The sequence below is a fragment of the Gadus chalcogrammus genome, chromosome 15 (genome assembly GCF_026213295.1).
Source record: "Gadus chalcogrammus isolate NIFS_2021 chromosome 15, NIFS_Gcha_1.0, whole genome shotgun sequence".
NCBI classification, from domain to species: Eukaryota; Metazoa; Chordata; class Actinopteri; order Gadiformes; family Gadidae; genus Gadus; species Gadus chalcogrammus.
In genome coordinates, this window is record NC_079426.1 from 20,767,616 (window position 1) to 20,791,358 (window position 23,743).

The 23,743-nt window shown below is 45.8% G+C and overlaps 1 protein-coding gene across 1 annotated transcript in view; it reads left to right on the forward strand.

Moving 5' to 3' along the window:
• LOC130404302 (attractin-like protein 1) overlaps nt 1-23,519 on the forward strand; it is a 226,272-nt gene extending 202,753 nt beyond the window's left edge. The window contains exons 29-30 of the mRNA XM_056608961.1: nt 6,333-6,447; nt 21,683-23,519. Coding sequence (XP_056464936.1) covers nt 6,333-6,447; nt 21,683-21,801 — 234 coding nt within the window. The 3' untranslated portion in view covers nt 21,802-23,519. The remainder of the gene's footprint in view (nt 1-6,332; nt 6,448-21,682) is intronic.
• Nucleotides 23,520-23,743: the final 224 nt, after the last annotated feature.

Sequence of the window (23,743 nt, forward strand, 5' to 3'; positions counted from 1 at the left end):
TATTTCTCTGGCTAAACACAGCACAACCGTTTGTAGTATTGCCAATATCCCTGCATCATACAACAAACAACAAATATGATGGCAATGTTAGGCATAAACTCATTAATCTTATGTGCATTTTTAGATATCTCCATCTCCAAGATAACATGGACCCTGCTGTGGACAAGTCCGACAAGCTCTGGAAGCTCCGGGGATTCATGGACCTCCTCCTTGCCAAATTCCAGGATCTCTATGAGGTCAATGGCTTTGTCACCGTGGATGAGTCCATGGTGAAGTTCAAGGGACGCCTGGCCTTCCGGCAGTACCTCCCCATGAAGCCAGTGAAGTGGGGAGTAAAGGTGTGGGTGATGGTGGAAAGTAAGACAGGCTATGTCAATAATTTCCAAGTTTACACGGGGGCCATTCAGGGTAAGGCTGAGAAAGACCTGGCTCACAGAATTGTGATGGACCTGGCCAAACCTTACTTTGGATCCAACCTCACCATATGCATGGATAACTTTTACACCGGTGTCCCATTGATGGTGGACCTCAAGAACAGGGGGGTACAAGCTTGTGGGACGGTGCGTGCCAATAGAAAGGGCCTCCCCAAGAGCAAGGACCTCACGAAGCAGGCTGGCATGAACAGGCACCAATTCAAGGTGGCGCAGCAGGATGACCTGACCTTCTGCATATTCAAGATTCAAGATTCAAGATTCAAGATAATTTATTGTCATTTCAGCCATATACACAGTATACAGTGAAATGAAATAGCGTTTCCCAAGAACATAAGGTGCAACATAGAGCGACAATAATAACAAAAAAATCAACAACAACAACAACAACAACAACATGCTACATATAACTGCAAACCAGTAAAGTGACTGTGTGGAATTTGTAGTGCGGGAATATAAATATAAATATGACTATGTGTCTGAGTAGTGCGGGAATATAAATATGAATATAATAAATATGAATATAAAGCAATAGTGCAATAGTGCATAAACCAAGGGTAACAGAGATGATCAGATCTGTCCCTTAGAGTTGAGGAGTCGGATGGCCTGGGGGAAGAAGCTGTACTGTAGTCTGGTTGTGGCGGACCGGATGCTCCGGTACCTTCTGCCAGACGGAAGGGGGGAGAAGAATTTGTGTGAGGGGTGGGAGGGGTCATCCACAATGCTGGTTGCCTTGCGGATGCAACGAGTGGTGTAAATGTCTGAGATGGTGGGGAGAGAGACGCCGATGATCTTCTCAGCTGTCCTCACTACGCGCTGCAGGTTCTTGCGGTCAAGTTTGGTGCAGTTTCCGAACCAGGCAGTGATGCAGCTACCCAGGATGCTCTCTATGGTCCCTCTGTAAAAAGTGGTGAGAATGGGGGGTGGGAGGTGGGCTCTCTTCAGCCTTCTCAGGAAGTGGAGGCGCTGCTGGGCTTTCTTAACCGTGGAGCCGGTGTTGAGGGACCAGGTTAAGCTCTCGGCCAGGTGGACACCAAGGAATTTGGTGTTCTTCACGATCTCCACCGGGGAGCCATCAACGTCCAGCGGCTCGTGGTCCCTCTGTGCTCTCCATATGGCAGGACACCAAGGCAGTGATGGTCCTGTCAAATTTCCATGACCCGACAGCTTTTGGGTCAGTAAGGAGGAAGGCGAATGGTCAACGCCAAGTGGAGGTTTGTGTGCCAGCCTGCCTTGCTGACTACCAGCAGCACATGAAGGGGGTAGACCTGCTGGACCAGATGGTGGGATACTACCAGATCCAGCATAGGTCTACAAAGTGGTGGAGGAGGCTTTTTTTTTATTTCCTCACGGTGGCGTGCTACAATGCCTTTGTGGCTGCCAGGTGTGCAGGAGGAGCCGACTGGAAATATAGGAGGGGGGGCTACAAAGACTGGCTGGAGGATCTGACCATGGAGCTGATCGTCCCGGTCACCAAAAGAAGTGCTCCCCAGGTGCTCCTCACCAGCCCAATTGGAGCTTCTGCTGAGCATGACCTGGTCCAGCTAAACACTAAGAGGAAGACCTGCTGGGAGTGTTCTCTGAAGCACAGCGGCACCGACGTGCGTCCTGGGTCCACGCTGATGGGGTGCTGGCAGTGTGACCTTCCTCTGCACCGCGAGTGCTTCACGCATCACGTCCTTCGCCACGAGAGATGATGTGTGTGTGTGTGTGTGTGTGTGTGTGTGTGTGTGTGTGTGTGTGTGTGTGTGTGTGTGTGTGTGTGTGTGTGTGTGTGTGTGTGTGTGTGTGTGTGTGTGTGTGTGTGTGTTCAAAAAGGAGGGATGTGAGCCATGGAGCTCAGACTGAGAATGTTCCCAGTTCCGTCTCAGGACTTTCCCCACTTCTTTCCCACCTCTATCATACCAAGGTGCCTTGTTCTGTGTGTTGGCATGTTTTAAAATGTTATTTGTTATTTGTGATATGTTATTTGATGATATAAAGTATTTTTCCTTACCAATCTGATTTTGAGATTCTTTATAAAAATGAGTTGCTATGTTAGTGCTAAAGGAGCATGTTTTAATACAACCTGTGAGTCTTACCTTTAAAATGCAATTTATTTCATGTTTCTATGTGCTACAGAGGCTTAGATATTAAGGTTTTCATAGACGTTGACAATTCTTAGTATTTTTCAGAAAACCCTCAGGAGATAAGGACATTTATATCTATTATACATAGGTTTTTATAGGCGTTTTTGGCAGGCGTTTTAGGAGTAAATGGGTTAAAGGGGATGGGAGATGGCACTCTCATTGGTTTATTGCACGTTACGCCCAAACCACACCTACGGGTAATTAGGCTACTTCGGACCAACCCTTTTTAGATTTGCGCCGGGCTAGCTGTGCGTGCTAGAGTGACCAACACAACCACGTTGGCTGACTTGCGACAAATGCTGGTTGAAGAATGGGTTGCCATCCCACAGCAGTGTGTGACCAGGTTGATGACCAGCATGAGGAGGAGGTGCCAGGCTGTTGTGGCTGTGTATGGTTCTTCCACACGCTACTGAGGCTCCTGTTTGTGAAATAAATAAATTGTTAAATTGCCAATTTTTCTTGTTTCTTCAAACTTCAATCATCCAATCCACCATACACCAAACGAGACAATGGCAGAATAAGCTGTTAGGCGTTGGCAGAGAAGATTTGGCTAATTTTTCATGGGCGCAACCCACATACTCAGCTCTGCTGCTCGTCCCACAAGTGCATGTTCCTTACAAATAGGGCACCATTTGAGAGGGAACCAAACAGGCTTTCCAACGGTATAAGATTTATTGCCAAAAAGCATTGTTACCACAGAAAAATATTCAACAAATTTCCTTACTTTTTGTGCTGAGTTTATTTACTTTTGTTTGCATTAGTTTATTTGCAATAATATGATTGCAGTCAGTCGCACACACACACACACCTATCAACAGTCCTGCAGTTTGTCTCACAAGCCGTAAAACTATACGGGAAGCAAATCATCATGGTTCCTCTTCCAGCGAGCAAATCCTCTTACCTTACTTGTGTAAAGACGGATCCAGCTTTATTCAGAACATGCAGGATATAGAATACAGGTTCTGGTTCATACAAAGAACAGCTGTGCTTGCCGTCCCTCTCTTGTGTGTACCCTGGATGTTCTCTCAGTTCCCCCGCCACCCAACTCTTGCCTCAACCCAGATCTGCCGCGGCGTTGAGTAGCCTCGGCAGCGGCGCCATCAATAGTTTTATTTCTGTAGCGAAAAGGGAACAAGTCAAGGAGCTCTGCTGTTGCTGCCGTGAGACACAGACGAGCGGAGCGCGGAGGCGGACACGGAGACACCCGATGGAGGAGGAGGGCATAGGAATATAGGCACTCGCAAAGAGTTTCTGAGTTTGACCCAGGCAGTTGAGCGGACGATGCGTGCGTACAGACACCGGTGGGCCACCCTGCCTCGGCTCTCTGAAGGAGCAGCAGCCAGGGTGTGGAGTTCTATTGTGAACTATATTACATTTGTTTGCATTAATTTATTGTTAATAATAATAATAATTCATTTTATTTATAGGCGCCTTTCAGAGGCCCCACTGCAGGCCAGAGTTAAAAAAGAACAACAACAATAATGAATAGGACCCGACAAATTGACATTAATGGGATGAGTTGGGTGACAACAATTAGACAGAGTATGCCAGTTTAAAAAGATCTGTTTTGTGGAAAGTGGAAAGGGGTTCAAAATTACGGATGTCTGGTGGGAGGGTATTCCAGAGGTGGGGGGCAGATCAGCTGAAGGCCCTGGACTATAGTGACCAGGCGGGCAGGTGGCACAGTCAGATGAGTGGAAGAGGAAGACCTCAGAGTGCGGTTGGGTGTGTTGTGGTGCAGGAGTTCAGATATGTACGGAGGAGCGTGGGGGCCTTAAAGGTGAGGAGCAGAATCAAAGTGAATGCGATATCTGACCGGGAGCCAGTGAAGGACAGGAGTGATGTGATTCACGGAGGGGGTTCTTGTGATGATGCAAGTTTACGGATGGACTTGAGAAGGAGACCAAAGCGAAGGGTGTTGCACTAATCGATGTGTGGTGTAACCAGGGTGTGAACAAGGACGGCTGTACTATTGGGTGTGAGGGATGGGCGGAGGCGGTTGATGTTGCGTGAATGGTAATGGGCAGACCTTGTGATGTTACTGATGTGAGCTTGGAATGATAGTGTGCTGTCAAGGATGATACCCAGACTCTTAACCTAAGGGGAGGGGGAGGAGCTATATCGATGGTAATAGAAAAACTGTCAGGTTTTGTCAAGGTGGATTTGGTGCCAATGAGGAGAACCTCGGTTTTAATGCTGTTATGTTTTAGAAAGTAGAAGGAGAACCAGGATTTGATTTCCTGTAGGCTAGGGTGAGCGGGAGGGTGGAGGTGGGCTTGGTGGATAGGTAGAAATGTTACATTTACGAAAAATATGGCCGAGAGGAAGTAGATAAATGATGAACAGAAGGGGGTAGTGACTGGGATTTGAAAGTTTAGAGTTGGATGAACTGAGTATGACCAGTTCAAGGGTGAGTCAGTGAGTCCAATGGAGGCCAGTCTGTCAAGGAGGAGGTTATGAGAAATGGTGTCAAATGCCACACTAGAAGAGTGAAGAATAGTGCGAAGTCCGGAGTCGCCATTAGATGAAAAGAGTAATTTCTCAATAATATATCAAACTTATCAGTGTCTTATGAGGTTACCATTGATGGTAATTTTAGATGGAGGGGGAATTTATGGTCGTCCCAAGCTAACCTGCAGTTCCGGGTCAGAGTCTACTGTACTCTACTACAAAGTCTATCTCTTATTGAGTTGGGACTGCAGAGGGAGGGAGAGAACAAAGAGAGGGGGAGAGAGAGGCTGGGAAAACAGGGTGGGATGAAAGAGAGAGAGAGAGAGAGAGAGAGAGAGAGAGAGAGAGAGAGAGAGAGAGAGATACATGGTTGGTGTGTAAGTTATGGATATTACCAGTCTCCGTGGTAGTCTGTTAACATGCCTGAGGAGAATGGATGCTGACAGCATCAACCCCACACACATACCGACACACACAAACACATTGCATGCCAGAGTATTTGCCTCCGCTCTCTTGGGGTCCGGTTGGCTCCATCTTCATCAGCCCGACTCCGTGCTCGGGGCCCGAGGGCCCAAGGGCCTCCCTCCCTGTACGGGACCCCATTGGTCGCTGGGAGGCATGCCAATTTTCTCAGTGTTTGAGCGGGGAGAATGGAACCATTATCAGCCATTGTCAATGGAGTAGGACACATACACACACGCACATACACACACACACACACACACACACACACACACACACACACACACACACACACACACACACACACACACACACACACACACACACACACACACACACACACACACACACACACACAAGCACACATACAGCCACATTCGTTGTGCTCTATGCCTGGGTTTCACATGGGTGTACTAATTGTAAAGTATTATCGTGTCTTATCTTGTGTGTGTGTGTGTGTGTGTGTGTGTGTGTGTGTGTGTGTGTGTGTGTGTGTGTGTGTGTGTGTGTGTGTGTGTGCGTGCGTGCGTGCGTGTGTGCGTGTGTGTGTGCATGTGTGTGTGTTTGTGTTTTTTTGTGTGTGTGTGTTTGTGTGTGTGTGTGTGTGTGTGTGTGTGTGTGTGTGTGTGTGTGTGTGTGTGTGTGTGTGTGTGTGTGTGCGTGTTTGTGTGTGTGTGTGTGTGTGTGTGTGTGTGTGTGTGTGTGTGTGTGTGTGTGTGTGTGTGTGTGTGTGTGTGTGTGTGTGTGTGTGTGCGTGTTTGTGTGTGTGTGTGTGTGTGTGTGTGTGTGTGTGTGTGTGTGTGTGTGTGTGTGTGTGTGTGTGTGTGTGTGTGCGTGTTTGTGTTGGTGTGTTTTGCAGTTCCTGCCTAAGCCCATAGCTATTGAACCATGCTGGGGGAGCCGAGCCAGTGTCCTGACCGTCCTCCTCTACCTCCCAAGACTACCTTCAGGAATACCTCCACCTGGACAATCTGGTAGGACACAGACACACACTCAATTGCACATGTGCATGCACACACAAACACACAGACACACAGACACACACACACAAACACACACACACACACACACACACACACACACACACACACACACACACACACACACACCAATTTAAGTTTACTTGAGGCACTGCTTTGGTCCCATGAATTGCCACACATGTTGACAGAGACATCAGACACTCACACACACTCACACACACACACACACACACACACACACACACACACACACACACACACACACACACACACACAAACACACACACACAAAAAAACACAAACACACACACATGCACACACACACGCACACACGCACGCACGCACGCACACACACACACACACACACACACACATACACACACACACACACACACACACACACACACACACACACACACACACACACACACACACACAAACACACACACACACACACACACACACGCACTCAGCTAGTCTAAATAGAATGACTAACGAGCCCGCCGGAGCTGTAGTTTATTATTCAAAAAGGATTTTGTCTTTCAATAAACATGTCATCAGAGTCCATATCACAGCAAAGCACTGAGGAGAAACATATGCACCGCTGCTTTCAGCAAAAGACCCCCTTGCTCGTGGGATGTGAGCCTGCCAGCTCCCACTTTCAGCTGCAGGATGCGTTTCTCTGGAACGCTCTACTGTCTGGCGGGAGGGGGGTGTAACCCGATGCCCCTGCTCGCTGCAGCGTGCGTCTCCGAGCGTCGAGCGCAGACAGCCATCTTAATAAATCTCCTCCCTAGACCAGAGCCAAGCACAGAGGGCTGCATGCACAGTCAGCACGCACACACACACACACACACACACACACACACACACACACACACACACACACACAAACACACACACACACACACACACACACACACACACACACACACAAACACACAAATGCACGCACACATGCACACACACACACTCACACACCTTTCAATTGTCCTGCAGTTTGTTTTGCGAGCCGTAAAACTCTGCAGCCACACTAGACGCCGGACGGATATACGGGAAGCAAATCATCGTGGGTCCTGTGTATTCAGAGCAAACTGAATATACAATACATACCTCCCTTGTATGTCCCCTCTAAATGACGCCATCATGCTGGGGTACGTTCAGCAGTCAGCGAGACAATCAAAATGTAGACAACATGATAGGGAATAAGTACAGAGCTCCTGTATGTTCTCTCAGTTCCCCTCCCACCCGACCTTCGCCTCACCCTCACACGTTTAATCAGATCTGCCGCAGCGCTCGTAGCCTCGGCGGCGGCGTCATCGATAGTTCATTTCTGTAGCCAACGGGAACAGGTCCGAAGAGCTCTGCTGCTGCCGCTGAGTGGAGTGCGGAGACGCACAAGGAGACTTTCATCAGCCAGGGTGTGGGGTTTTGCCGCTAGGGCTTTCACCTCATGATCAAGATGTAGTGCTCCCATGCAGACAGGAGCAGACCTGCATCCAGGATGTTCAGCACCAACGCAGGTTGGCGGTAACCCGCAGTGGGACAGGATCCTCGTTACACGGAGCCAAGCGCACCTTGCAGTATCCAGCGTCCTTGTAGAGATCGCCCGACTGACAATAACACAAGGGGAAGAACGGTGTCTCTATGTGTGTAACCAGTAACCAGGGGACGTTCATAATGCAGACAAGTGTGTTAACATGACTCTAATTAGCCACTTTTTAGACACGATGATCGTTTAGACGATGAAGCAAGAACAGACTTATTCCGAATTGTGAATTCTGGAAATTATTCAGGGGTTACTCCGTAGATATGCCATGCAATCCTCCCCCCGAAGTCAAAGGAACAGATACGGACCCCCCCCTCCCCCTCCCCCTCCTCTCCTGGGGTCAGACACCCTCATCCATTGATCTGAGCACTCGGGAATGAGTCACTCTGAGACCGCCCCCCATAGTGGGGGGGTGCTCTTCAAGCAGAATCGACGATGACTTTGCCTATTTTAGCTCTTGTTTGAACGTTTTCTCTCACTCTTTCTCTCTCTTAGTTAATGGTAAGAACTCAGGGGAGCGAGGTGAAGGAGGACTGGGGACAAACAAAGAACTGAAATAGAGCCGGGGAGGGAGAGAAAGATCTTTCTCTCCCTCCGGCCAACCGGACCCCAAAAACGTTTTTTTGTTCTTTATCAATTTCCTCTATAATACACATGTCAATGTTAAAAAATATGTATAAATAAACATAGACATATAAATACACAATAACATACAACATATATAAACGAAAACACAACAGTAAATAGCCACAAATAATTTAATTGAAGCCAAAAGATCCAATCAAACATCCATTCTCCTACAACAGAGTAAAGTGCTCCTCTCACAAGAATATATCTACGTCCTGCATTTCTTTATTATACCTGAAATCTACATTCATCCTCGACTTCAAGAGTCGGGTAAAAAACAACTGTGCGTCCATACCAGAGATGGAAATTAACTTTTTTGCCCACCAGCCACTGTGGCAGGTAGATTTAAAAATCTACCAGCCACTCATCTTTTTTACCAGCCACTTTTTATACGCTATATATTTTTTAATATATGCGTACATTTTAAACAATATAATAGTAACAATAGATAGGAAAAGTGTTTTTCATACACATCAGTTGGTGTTACGATGACAAGTTTGGGGATAATTCATCTATACAAAGTATTTTCATTAAAAAACGAATTGACATATTAATAATAAAACAACATGCATGGCTACACCATCATAAGTCAATAGGAACATGTTTTTTTGTATTTACATGTGACTGCATACAAATGTGTCCACACAGACATGGTAACTGACGTATGATAAGCATTATATGCCCTTAACACTAATATTCAGAAGAAAATATGTGTGGCATTCAGTCCAATGCTGAAAATATATCTGTGGCATTCAGTAGGCCAATGCTGTGGTAAAGTGTGTAAAGTATGACCAAGTGTTTCTTTCTGTTCAATAGATAGAACTTTATCAATCCCCTGTAGGAGAAATTTGTTAATGTTTGTCCCTATAAAACAATAATGGTAAAATAATAAATACAAAACACGACGGTAACTGAGTAGGTCAAACCGTCCAATCTGAAGGCTCTACTTAACCACTCCCCCTACTCACTTCCACCAATGCGAAGCGAACAGAACTGAGTAGGGGAGGGCGTAGCCTAACTAGTTTGTGAACGACCCAGAGAAACGCAACTCAAATTCAATGTGAACATATATGAGGCTTTAATAAAATCCCGGACGATTTTGAAATTCCGACACACATTTTTTAAAAGTGTGTCAAAAAGAGGGCATGTCCGGGCAAAAGAGGACGTCTGGCAGTGGTTACCCTACGTGTGGCGTGTGAGCATGTGCATGGGTTGAATTGCGTGTGTCTCACGCCGAACGCATGAGACTTGAGAGCCCTGTTACCGATATTATCCCGGATATTGACAGTCGCAGTTCAGCAAAAGAGGCGTAGAGGAAGAAGGGGCCCGGATGTTGACAGTAATGGTTGTGGAACTGTGCAGCGCCGTATAACGAATGTATTAGATATGCAAATTTGATCGGACCTGACTGGCAAGTATTACCCGCCACAGTGGCGGGTGAAGTGACACAATTCACCCGCCACCATACAAATCCACCCGCAAATGGCGTGTGGCGGGTGTTAATTTCCATCCCTGGTCCATACTCAGGGAATTCTCAGGGAATTCTCAGCTTAGATAGATTGCCATCTATGCTTGGCCAATCATAAAGTTTAAAATACTAATTTTGTGTTTGAACACTTAACTGTATTTAAAACCAAAAATTTTGTTGTGCTTTAAAAAAAAAACGTGCAACTCTAAAAAACATAAAAAACATAATTAACAGCAGGAATGGAGGCGTTAGTCTGTCACTCTGAAAAACTGTGAAAGACTCTGTGTGTACCGAACAGCATATGTTTGACACCCAAACAATCCCCTGCTGAACTCTCAACTGCGGATCACCAGGGTCCTTCCTCCTTCAGGCCCAAGTGAACTCTCCAGGGACAGCCAGATCGACCATCCACCCTACCTTTGTTTAAAATCTTTACGCACATTTTGTTGGAGAGTTTACCTGACAAATTGTTCAAATACAACACTTTACCTAACAGCCCTGGGGTCTCATTTATAAAACTGTGCATGGGATCGTTACTAAAAGTGTACGTACGCCCAAAAGCCAAGTTTTGCGTGCGCTAAAAAATATTCAGATCTATAAAACCCTGCGTACGCACATCGTACGCAATCTTTGCTTTATAAATCACAGAGTGCCTACAAGTGTGCGCAGCTGAATCAGCTTCACGTTCCGCCCTGTACACGCCCCTTTTTAACCATAAATGGTCAATGCAAATTACCTCTTGAATGCGATCTGTATATAAAACAGACTCAGATACAAGTATTATGTCTTTTCGGAAACAATGGCAGAAGTACTGAGAAAAGCAAAAAAGCGAAATTTCCCGGAGGTTGAAGTGGAGACACTTGTGGGTGAGATGGAGGCCCAAAAAGTAGTTTTGTTCGGCGGTCACGGGATTGGGATCGCCAACAACAAAAAGCAGAGTGAGTGGCAACATGTTGCTGCAGCAGTGAACTCTGTCAGTAGCACGGAGCGCACAGTCCCAGAATTTAAAAAGAAGTGGTCTGGCATAAAGGTACATATTTTTATGTAGCCTACCAATAAATCGTTATGGTCCCTAAAGACCCTCTCCCTCCGAATCCTGCCATTTGCATGGTCCGCAAGAAGTGCCATATGGTGCAGCATTACCACGGCGCTCACCTCTGTAATGTAAAATGTTCTTGAACATCACCCCTTTTTAATGCCTGATTTGTCATGAAAAGCATCAAGATTAACGGACAACGATTGTGATGAGGAGTGTGGCTTGGTTTTCCACACTTGGGATTTAATTGACATTTGATTATGTGTTTACAGTGTCACATAAAGATATTATGTTATTGACACATGTTGGACAATTGCTTTATTCCATGCAGTCGTGCCGTCAGTGGACAGTATGGAGTGACGGTATTAAATATAGCGAATTTTTTTTATTTCTATTCTAAGGAGATGTTTCTGGAGTTATAACTGAGAAATAACGCAGTTGACTTAAATTATTCTGATTACATAAATTTAACGCATGATACGGGTTGAAATTAAATTGATGAAGGGCGATGATAAAACATTATCGTTCTTCTCACTCTACAATTCTTCCGTCTGACTTCAGTTCACCGCCACACCATCTGTGTCGCCAATTCTCCTTTTCCTCCAAACCATGCGTACGCATGGGTCAGAGTTTGCTTAGGGCTGTGTACATTCTCCCGTCAGGTTGGTTTTTTATAGATCACAACCTTGGCGTGGAAAGTCACGTATGCCAATTTCAGCCTCGTTTTGTCCCGTTTTTCAACGGTTATAAATGAGACCCCTGAGCAGTCTTTAAAACCAGGAAGAAAATTCTAAGAAGTGAAAGGATCATAACAATTAGGCCAACTAGAGGCACAGTTGGAACTTAGAAGGATGCATTCATCACCAGTCAGCTGATGTTTCTAGCAGTCCAGCAGCTGCCCAATGAACCCGAGATGATGTAACTCCTAAGTTTGCACCCAAAGTTGCAGTGTCGTCCAATTCTGGACCAGACAGCTTTACTATAAGCCCCACACAGTCATTCCAAGAGTGTGGGTCCTGTCACATAGTGGCCAGCTAGCCAACCTCCGAGCAACGCAGGTTCATTAAGCAGCCAGTGAGGTGACGATGGAAAGGCCACTCTCTGTTTCACAAAGAGGTCTCATACTGTAAAAAGGCCATGATAAAAGACAGGGAGGTTCCTGAAATCGTTGACGTTAAAATCCATGGGAAAAAAAGGGATGTTTAATCCCAAATGAACAAAACATCTCAGAACAGAACATGCCAGTGGCCCTGAGACAAGGTAATTTGGCCCTGTTGGTTGTCTCTGGATGAAGGGGGCATCCCTGTTTGCCAGATGCACAATTCCTTGGCCTCCATCTTCTTTGGGGGACAAAGTATGCTCTGAGAAAGCCAGTGAAGCACGTCCCAAAAGAAATCCACTAAGACTGATTGAATCTTAGCCAGCAGGTTTGGTGGGGGATCTACATGAACAAGCCAATGCTACAGGGTTGAAGCAACAATATTAATGGTGCAATGGAAGCCAACTCCACTACTTTGGCAGTCCCTCTACTTTATCCAAAATATTTTACCAGTTTTTATTTAGAAAGTCTTGCTACCCTGTAAAAACACTTTAAACGTATTTAAAAAAAAAAAAAAAAAAAAGTATTTTAAACCCCCGTTCTCCAAATCAACCCTCCTGTTAGGACTATCTGGTTAGCTAGCCCCAAACTAAAACAGCCTTTCTCCTTTCCCAGTTGACCCTTGCAGAGGAGAGCAAACTGATATCACTCACTGCCTTGCTAAAAAGGTCATGTCTCCTTGATGTTTGACAAAGAATATTACATCATCTGCATTGGCTGATCGTGTAAAGATACATTGCACCCTGGTATTGACAAACCAGACATAATTTTCATTAATTGATGTAAAAACGTTTACATTGCAATAAAGTACAACATACTTGATAAATAATATCCTTGTTTATGGCTATGAATCCTGGGTTGAAACCAAATGCCTGAAGTGTTTGCCACAAGTACTGATGTTCGTCAATAGCCGAATCCATGGAAATAAGACAAGTCACTATTCCCAATGAGCCAGAGACTTCCGAATTGTCCCTAATAAATTGAGCATTGCCAGATATTAACCTGTCGGGCACACAGTAGGTTTGATTCAAATCGATGACCTCCTCCATTATCTCTCGCAAGCTGGTGGCCAAAATCCTCGACAGGAGTATGTAATCAGTGCAGTGTAGGGAGACCAGCCTCCAGTTTTTGATCTGTTCTCAAATCTTCCTTTTTAGGAATCAGTGTTATCACTGCCCTCCTACAACTCACAGGTAGCCTCCTTCCAGCCAGACTGTCCCTTAATACAGCAAGAACATCTGCATATTTTACTGAACAGAACACCTTATTCAAATCAGCAGGCAGACCATTTTACCACTCTGCAAGCCCTGTACTGCAGCATCCAGCTCTTCTGCAGAAAGGACCGCATTCAGGATGGAGTCAGGCTAGGCTTTTGGGAGACCACTATAGAATGACTGGGCAAATAAATGGTCATCTTTATGTTCACTTGTATACCAAAGTCCACAAAAGTTGGTTGCATATTTTCATGGTTCTGCGGGTTCTGAAAAGGATCAGCTTTCTCAAGATCATAAATTACTGATATGGCGCATCCATTTGTGTCACGCTCAATAAACATGACCTCACTAGCGCCCCCTGTGCTGCAGTGCTTAGCAGGTTGGCCAGAGCACATCATTTTGCAGTGAGAGCCTTTATATGGCCTCGATCTCCTCCTACAAATCTATTTCCAGTTCTCTCATTGACCTGGCTCTGTCTTTTGTGACATTGAGAGAGAGCTGTTGAGACAGTTGCTTGATTTCCCTACATCCCACCACAGTTGCAAAGATGTTAAATATGCTTTTGATTTTGTGTATTCTATATAAAAAAGCGTAATTAAAAAAAGCTGCGTTAAATTGACAAAAAGGGCTTTTTGATTTTGTATTTTTATAAAAAACCACACTGCACTATACAATAGTCAGTAAAACCAATATGCACTATTCAACAACTCCTAAAACCACTACGATGATGCTTAAAACATCAAAACTGGTCAAGCCTAGCCATGGATAATATACTTTCTCGAATGTGTACCCATGTGTACTGCCGCTGTCTCCAGTGGTACATTCTCCATACATCTGTCAGATCAGTGAAGTAGTCATTCTCACTAGCCAACTCTTAAAGGAAGGATGAGGTTCTGAGTGATTTCTCTCTATTTTGTCTCCTTCAATCGACGTTGTGCAGAGTCAACAAACATTTTAAGGTTTGGGAAATATTTATGCACCTTAACTCTAATTTAGTCTCCTGTTAAAACCTCTTAATTTGTGTCAAAGGATAACCAAGTACTTGACCCCCTTGAGCCTGTGGCTTACCGATAGTTTGACTGTCAGACTCATCAGAGTTCTGCTCTACAGTGGGAGGAGATTTGTCTTTGGTCTTGACAAGAAATTATTCCTCATCCATCAGAAAATCTTTTTCCTTTTCTTCCAAAACATACTCAGCCCCTTCAATACCAGTCTGGTTCGATTGGTTCCTGAAGACCTTTTCTGTCCAGTTTGCCTGCTCTGCTCCTGTTTTTTGTCTTTTACCGTTTCCTCTTCTGCCTCCGCCTCCACCTGTTTATTTTCTCCATTCTTAGAGATGTCTTCAGCAATGTGTTCCTCTCCCTGTTGCTGAGGCTGGCTCTTACCATCCTCATCCTGCAGGCCTGCCTCCTCATGATCACTTTCCTTTTCAGTCATGTTTTGTCGCTTTTTTTCCTTTGCTTCCTTGCCTTCCACCTGCCTAGTCTCCTCTGTAGGCATCATAATCCCTTCAACAACAACCCAGGAGCCGCTAGAGGTGCTGGGGGGACTGAGGGAGGGGCACAGCGTCGTCTGAACGGCTTTATTGTTTTTCCCTTCCGGGCAGCCTGATCTGCATAGTGTCTGAGGTCGCAAACACTTTGTGATCAAACTCATCAACTTAAGTATTTGATAAATGTCCTCCTTGTTGGTAATAGTCTCAACACTTGCCTAAGAAAAGATAAAAGAGGTTTTAGCTGTGGCGATTTACAAGCTAGAGATTTTTTTTATTGTGTTTGCGGGATTAGCCAGATGGAGAACAGAGGTAAAGGTCAACACCAGATTCAACCATCAGATTTACTTTTCAACACTGTCAAGAAAAATCACGATTGCGCTATAAAATTTTCAACGCATATTTCCTTGAAACGTAACCTAACCACTGCCAATCTACATTCCTCAACAAAGCAACTCACTGTGGTTCTGTTGATTGCATGTCAACATGTTTGCCAAACCGGTGACAATACCTTGGGGCATGATGCCCTGCCAGGTGGTAGTGAAAGCTACAAAACTAATTTGGTTAAATTATACAAACTTGATTCCACTCTCTGTCTCTCTGTCTCTCTCTCTCTCTCTCTCTCTCTCTCTCTCTCTCTCTCTCTCTCTCTCTCTCTCTCTCTGTCACTCCCTCTCCCTCTCTCCCTCTTTCCCTCTTTGGCTCTCTCTTCCTCTCTCCCTCTCTCTCTATGCCTCTCTCTTTTTACCAACAAATACCCCCCCCCCCCCCCTTTCCTCTGTCTGTTCTAATGTTCTTACCTCAGTATATTTGGATCCGGGTGAGTGTTGCTGTGTAATTATTGACAGTAGTCCTGTGTGTGTGGGTCGTGCACAGTGGTACTATGCCACTCTTCCAACAGTTCCTCCATAGAAACTCTACTGAGACCAGCCGTAGGAACGTGGACGTCCCTTGCTGCCATGACGACAGAAATAAATGTCTACACTGTTATTGCAACTCTCTATCAAAGCATCAACACATTTCTTTCGCACACACACACACACACACACACACACACACACACACACACACACACACACACACACACACACACACACACACACACACACACACACACACACACACACACACACACACACACACAAACACACACACACTCGGTAGGTCCCGTTGCCAAGCTGTTTTATTGCCTGCTCTTGAGAAGATTTTGCAGCATCCAAGTGATTCTTCATTGCAGGACTTTAATAGCGATAATGTGGTTTGGGAGAGTTTCAGAAAAATATCAGCACTGAGGACTTTTGGCCAAAGTGTAAAGTGTTGGTTTAAAGTGGATAGTCAAGGTATTTCAAAGGTACCGTATCGTATGATGTTTATTTGCCGATACAGTTCTCTAATTAAATAGAAAGTTTTCCGGGACAGTGTCTCATTCGAATGTTGGTCAATAAGAAATTCAAATTTTGAGATGCACTTATTTAGATGGCATGAAGATCTCATTACATTTCATCATTACATTATGGTTTAACACATGCATTTACTGTACTGCTTGTCTCACGTTGACCTAAATTATGACTTGTTATTATTGCTTTGTTATTCTTAGCTTACTGTAAACCACTGAATTACAGTAATAGCTGGGAGAGCTCTCTCCCATATCACTCTCGCTCTCTCTCGCTCTCTCCCATATCACTCTCGCTCTCTCTCGCTCTCTCTTTCTCTCTAAAATCAATCTACCTTTATCTCTTTATCTCTTCCTCTCTCTCTCTCTCTCTCTCTCTCTCTCTCTCTCTCTCTCTCTCTCTCTCTCTCTCTCTCTCTCTCTCTCTCTCTCTCTCTCTCTCTCTCTCTCTCTCTCTCTGCACATGCTAGTGTGTGAGATGAGATCACAAGCTGTGAGAGCAGAATTCTCTCAACTTTAGTTTGGCTTTAGCAGCAAGCACACATGCATGTGGACACATGCACACACAAACACGCAAACACGCACGCACACACACATACACCAAGATATCATTGAGACCCCCTGCATTAATTTGATGTATTTCAGTGGCTGTTCCTGATAGTGGGTAAACAATGTGAACTGCTCATTGTTCAGGCAGATCACAGGTGTTAACTGGACCATGAAGCCATGGTTGAGGTACTTGCACTGTATTCGCTCTCCGTGGACCTCCCTATCGGTGATGTGTCAGTTACACAGAATTGAACCCCTTTGCTGTGCAGCACTTGGCATAAGCATTCTGAATTTTGAGTTTGAACCTCTCCATTGAGTGAATCCTGACCAAATGGACTGACCATTAGCCAGCTCTTAAATGTATGTACCAGAACACAGAAACGAGAAAATACCCCGTAAGAGGGATCTGACTACGTGTTGTCATTTCATACAGTCAGAACCATATTGGCACCACCATATGAAAGTGTTTTGCTGTCTTGTATTCTTGCAGGACTTAAAAGAGGTTGATAATAAAAAGATCAGGGAAGACTCCGGAGCTTGGTAGAGGGAGATTTACGGATGGGGGAGAGAGAGAGAGAGAGAGAGAGAGAGAGAGAGAGAGAGAGAGAGAGAGAGAGAGAGAGAGAGAGAGAGAGAGAGAGAGAGAGAGAGAGAGAGAGAGAGAGAGAGCATTTGAGATAATATGCAGGATGTGTCCTACCTGTGCTCTCTGCTCTCTGCTTAGAGACCTTTATAGTCCTTTATATCATCCCTTGTTGATCAGCCTGAGTCACACGGTGCACCACAGAGACAGACAGAGAGCAGGGGGAGAAGGTTAAAAGAAGAGATCGAAACTGAAGAAGGGTACAGCGGGTAGCTGAGAGCCTTTGAAAGCAAAAACAAGTGTGTGTGTGTGTGTGTGTGTGTGTGTGTGTGTGTGTGTGTGTGTGTGTGTGTGTGTGTGTGTGTGTGTGTGTGTGTGTGTGTGTGTGTGTGTGTGTGTGTGTGTGTGTGTGGAAGTTAGTGTGCGTGTGTGTGTGTGTTTGCGTACATGCACATGTGTTTGTGTACATGTGTGTGTGTGCGTGCAGTCTGTCGGAGCAATTGAGTGTTTGTGTGTGAGAAGAGAGAAAGAAGTATGACAGGAAGATTTCCGAAGGTGCAGCAGTTAAGTGAAGTACTTTGTGGCTGAAGGAGAGGCACACAGTGTCCTCTTCACCAGAGGAACCTGCGTCCTGGCCCAAACCGGACCACTGATGGAGAAGGGGGAAGAACAAGCTAAGCATCCCATACCCCGCGCTGAACACTTATTTGCATATCCCTGCAACAATGCTGGAGAGATAGGTTGATGCGGGAACGCTTGGATAACTCCTTCCTGTTTCCCCTTTTATGCCCAGAGAACCAGGTCGACCTCGCTCCTCTACTCCTCCTCTCATCCTTGTTCTCCTCCATCTCTTTGGGCTATGTCGATCTATATCTCTCTCTCTCTCTCTCACTTCTCCATCTCTCTCTCAATTTCTCCATCTCTCTCTCTCTCTCCATCCCCATCTCCCTCCCTCACTCTCTCATACTCTCTCCGTCTCTCTCTCTCTCTCCCCCTCGTTCCCTCTCTCTCTCTCTCTCTCTCTCTCTCTCTCTCTCTCTCTCTCTCTCTCTCTCTCTCTCTCTCTCTCTCTCTCTCTCTCTCTCCCTCTCTCTCTTCAATAAAGGCAGGGAGTGCTCAGTGACCTGAAGCGACCAAAATGTTTAATTTTTCTCGTTTCGTTCTCCCTATGCGTTGACCTTCACACCACCTCCGCGCTGTGTTGGCCGACGCCCCATCCCTCTGTGGGCCGGCCCCGTAACCCCTGTGGGCAGCCCCCCCAGCCCCCCTGCTGGCAGGCCCCCCACCCTGGGTATCGGCCCAACAGGTGGCCTGGAGACACAAATTGGAAACTCTGCTTTGTTGACCTGGGAGTGCAGTTTCCACACCTTCCTTACTGTGCTTTGATGCAATTTTTTTCTCAGAAACTTGCTGGGGAGGGCGGGGGGGTGGGGAATCTGGCGTTACCTCGATCTGAGCCCATCCCTCCCCCCGACTCCAATCTGACACCACTGGAGTCCATCCAGCGCTGTCAACACGATGCGTGCCAGCTTGTTCGTAAATATTTGACGAACCAGCTGCTATTGTTCTACCGTCCGTTCTGCCTTCACGTGGCACAGGAAACGCTACGTGTCTCCTGTGTCTTCATTCAGAGTATGATCTGCAACAGGGATGTTGGAGGGGGAAAAAAATGTGTTGTTCTTTTGATGGAAGCGAGCACCTCCTTTCCCAGATGTTTCAAAGCCTGCCACTGTGTTCACTGTACTACTTCCCTCCGCCACAGTGCGACTCGCTGCGTCGTCTAGCATGCCCGCTCCCCGCAGACGATTAGATCGCTCGCTAATGACCCCATTAGTCCCATCAAGACGGCGGCAGGGTCGGGAGTTAATGATGCAGCAACTCACCTGACAAAACAATTACGTTAATGAGCCCCGTTGCCATGGCACTCAGCGAGCGCCCGCTCTCACCTGTCGAATAATGTGATTAGATTTGACCAATTTCATTTTGCTAATTAACACGTATTTTCAGCCGTGAATACTGAAGACAGGTGACATTTATATGAGGTGAAGGACAACACACTTAAGAAACCAAAAGGATCTGGAGTACTCTAGAGTACGGCGGAAGAAAAACATGAGCTGCAACTTTTCTTTGTGTGTCGATCAGTGTTGGGAACGTTGCTTTAAAAAAGTAATTAGTTATAGTTACTCACTACTTGTTCCAAAAAGTAACTGAGTTAGTAACTGAATTACTACTGAAATATTTCAGTAACTGAAATAACTATTTACCAGGGAAAGTAACTATTTGCGCTACAGTAAAAAAAGAAAGTTACTCTATGTCAAAGAATTTGGATTTTTCTGAGCAGTTTTCAATTGGCCTTAATGTGTTAAATCGTTGAACTGCCCATTTAAGGCCCCGGTATACTTCCAACTGAATTTTAATTTGCTTGGTTGCAAAGGCTGTGGAACATCTGCCGAATACTACAGAAAATGCCAACTTTTCATCAGATTGCTCCGGACTCGCCATTTCTTGCTGGTTCATCAAATCTATTTGGTGTGTGCTTGTGCGTGTGTGTGGCGTGTGTGTAAAAACACTCAGATTGGCTACCATGACTCTGCCTTAGCCAATCATAATCGCATTAACCCACCCGGTCTCCTCACTAGCAGTTTGTGTTTGGAGCCAGGGGTGCGTTCGGATTACGCAGTTTATCAATCAATTCATAGTAACGCACCGCATTTAACGCACAGTAACGTAACGGCGTTGTAACGACGGAAACAGTAATTAGTTAGATTACCCCGTTGCTGAAAAAATAATGGTGTTACCTAACGTGTTATTACATACACTGGTGTCGATTCCTGGTGGCACATTAAAGTATAGGACCTCATATTTGACCTTCACCGTCGCTCACATATTATTTACACAAACAGAGGACAAACATTTTAACCATTTCAACACCACAGCTGCTTTGCATCAATACGGACATTTCCAGATATATATTGCAACTCTGCATACTTTAACTCTGTCTGTAAGATTTCCGAAGAACAGAAATTGGCTTTTCCAAACACCATCAAATGCAGCGTGCGCAACGCATTACCGGGCCCGCCCGGTCGAATCAGTAGGGAGACCACCGGCTTCGGAGTACTCTGTACGTCTGATTGTGTTTGGTGAGAGTAATGCAGAACGGGAGATGCAAAAGTGTTAATTTGGCTCTTGGTAGCCGAACTTTAGTGCACGTAGTACAGACAGGAATATACATAACGGTGCGAAATCTTCTCTCTCACACACTAACACACAGACACACACAGCAACAGAGGCATGCACACCCATACACACAGCCAGACCCCCCCACCCCCCACCACACACAAACACACACACCAAACAGTCTCACCGGAGAGCACACCACAGGGCTGTGTAATCCGCTTTAAATTTTTCCATCCGCCCCCCCAAAAAGGAGAGAGGGGAAAAAAAGCGTCCGCAAAACAAATCAGTTGAGTGTGAAATTCTCCAAACATTGGGCATCTAAATCACATGGTGCCGAGCAGCAGCCGCAGACTCCCCCTGCTCGCAGTTATCCCGTGCACTTGGCTGGGGCCCCTCAGCCCACTCCTCTCCTGCGCCGCTAATGGTACCGTGCCCTGTCAGCCCCGCAGTGTTGCTGGGGAGGGGGGGGGGCGCCATTACTGCTACATCTAGAATAACGGCAGCATGACCTGCCAGGGAAACACAAGGCGCTGTGATGCTGGCGTGGGAGATCAGATATGGACGTGCTGAGGTGGGGGGGGAGACAGAGAGAGAGAGAGAGAGAGAGAGAGAGAGAGAGAGAGAGAGAGAGAGAGAGAGAGAGAGAGAGAGAGACCCCATATTTTGTTGATGGTGAGAGGAGGAGGAGGACGGGGTTTTGAGGTGAATGCATCTCCATCTGTCACACGCTGCTGGGACGTTCCCCTTTGATGTTCATCACAACGCCTTCTCTGTGTTCTCCTCGTATATGTGATTATAGAAATACATTACAGAGTCTCTCTGGGTGCATGTCTTCCTCCTTTCTCACGTTTAATGTTGCAGGGTAGAGGTCGTTCATCAGGGCAACGGCAGGATGTGCCTTGAGTTAATATCGACGAGTAAATAATAAGTCATAATAAAGTAAAAGGCCATAAAGAATGCGCATGCAGCCTGAACGGTTAAACCCAATTAAATGATGAATGAACTCATCCGTCTCATCTTCCCCACATGACTCTCCCGCTAGGCATGGCCATTGCCAGCGCCCTGGCGGACACGACCCAGCAGAGAGCCCTGGAGCTCAAGGACCGAGGCCTGAAGCACCGCAAGCACTACACAGGGCACCACCAGGGGACCTGCGTATGAGCCCAGCGCCTCACCTGGACCCCCCCCCCCCCCCGGGACGCCGTCGACCTTGGTGATTGTTTCGCTGGACTTAAAACATTTTGAAACAGGGGATGTTCCGTTCAGACTCTTGTTGGATCCCGAGGCGGCGGGACGTTGCTCCAGATTAAGGATGTCACTGCTAAACTAACCAACTAACTAACGCATCGGCGCGCACTGGTCTCACAATCCCCACCTGCTGGTCCCTTCTTTGATTCCTCCTCCAACGATGTGCGCATGCTGTTGGCAGCGGCCATCAAAGACATTGAAATGAATGTATGTCAGAGTGTAGATGCCGTGTGCGTGTCTCCCCCAACAGATACCGTGTGTCACCATTAAAGCATTCCTCCAACCCAGGATTCCTCTCCACGGCGTCCAGGGACTTAACACATGATTATCAGGTGGCCCACCACATACATACACGTGGAACCAAAATAGATTTTCTACAGTGACAAACCAAACAGTACTGGGCTAAGCTTGAGAGGCAGTGGATAATTTGAGGGAGAACTAAATGGGAAAAAAGTTGAAATGCACAGTACAGCGGTGAACACTGCAATGGAAACTTATCATGTGGCTGTCACATGACCATACAGATTGCTCGCAGACAAATGTCTTTACATGTTTTTTGTTTGGTTTCTTGGCATCATTTATAGCTGTCAACATTTTATAGCTGTTATTAATGTGAGACTGTTAATCTGCATCTTGTTACGGGAATTATTGGATGTGATTGATTACTGTCTAGATTTGTAGTGGTTTATGTTTTCGTTTTCTTCCCGGATCCCTTCCTGCACTGATGTTTGTCAAGGTGTGGACGGTAAGCTCAGGTGTTCTGCTGTCTCCTACCCATGGGGGCTGCTCTGCCTCGTTGGAAATCCATATGCACTGAGTTTCTTCAACCACCGAGTTTCACCCCTCTTTGTGGGACGATATTATGCAACACATCAACCATCGTATGTTACATTGTGTGTTTGTATAAGCTGTGATGTAGCATTGGTAGAGGAGTGCGTTACAGACGGTTATCATCTTCATACGTGTCAAGTGATGGCAGTGGAGCTACAGTGACTTGAGTTCTCTATAGAGTGGCGAAGTCACGCCCCTTCCGGTAGAGCCCATGGGACCTTTGAGATCGAAAAATATGAATGGGTTTCAATTGAGAGAAAGTAATTATCTTCTGGTCCCAATCTTTATATGCCCCGGATTACACATATGTTGTTAGTGGATTCAAGTGATAATTTTTCACGTCAACAGTTTGACCATTTATTGTGCAATTGTTCAGTTAAAGGCTGTAGAGAAAACACAATAAGAAAGACAACAGGTCTCGTGTGTGACGTCACGTTCCCTGCGACTGGCGTGGACAAGACCGACAATCTCCCCATCGGCATAACTGAAACTCTCCACATGCCCCAACTTATAATGTTTTTCACCTCTTTCGATGCTTTTATCCTCCCCTTAGAAAAAAGCGATGAAGTTGAGCAGAGAGATCGTCATGTCTGTACCACAGTTCCAAGTGCGGGTGTGGTGATGTATATCATTCGGGTCGAGAGCAGCGAAGGGCTGTAGTTCACAAAGCGGCCTCACACAAAACCTAACATTATCAAACTTCTTCGCAAATTTCTTTGTTTCTTTGCAAGAAAAATTATCATTTAAATCCAAAAACAACATATGTGTAATCCAGGGCATATAAAGACTGGGTCCAGAAAATAATTACTTTCTCTCCATTGAAACCCATTCATATTTTTCAATCTCATAGGTCCCATGGTCTACCGGAAGGGGCGCGACTTCGCCACTCTATAGTATCCCCTTCATTCCTCTTTGTGTCATATCATAAACCCCATGGTTTTAACATGTTTATCTTAACTAATGTGTTTATTTATTTATCCCTTATCATTATGCAAAGAAATTATAATTTTTACAGAGTGTTTGC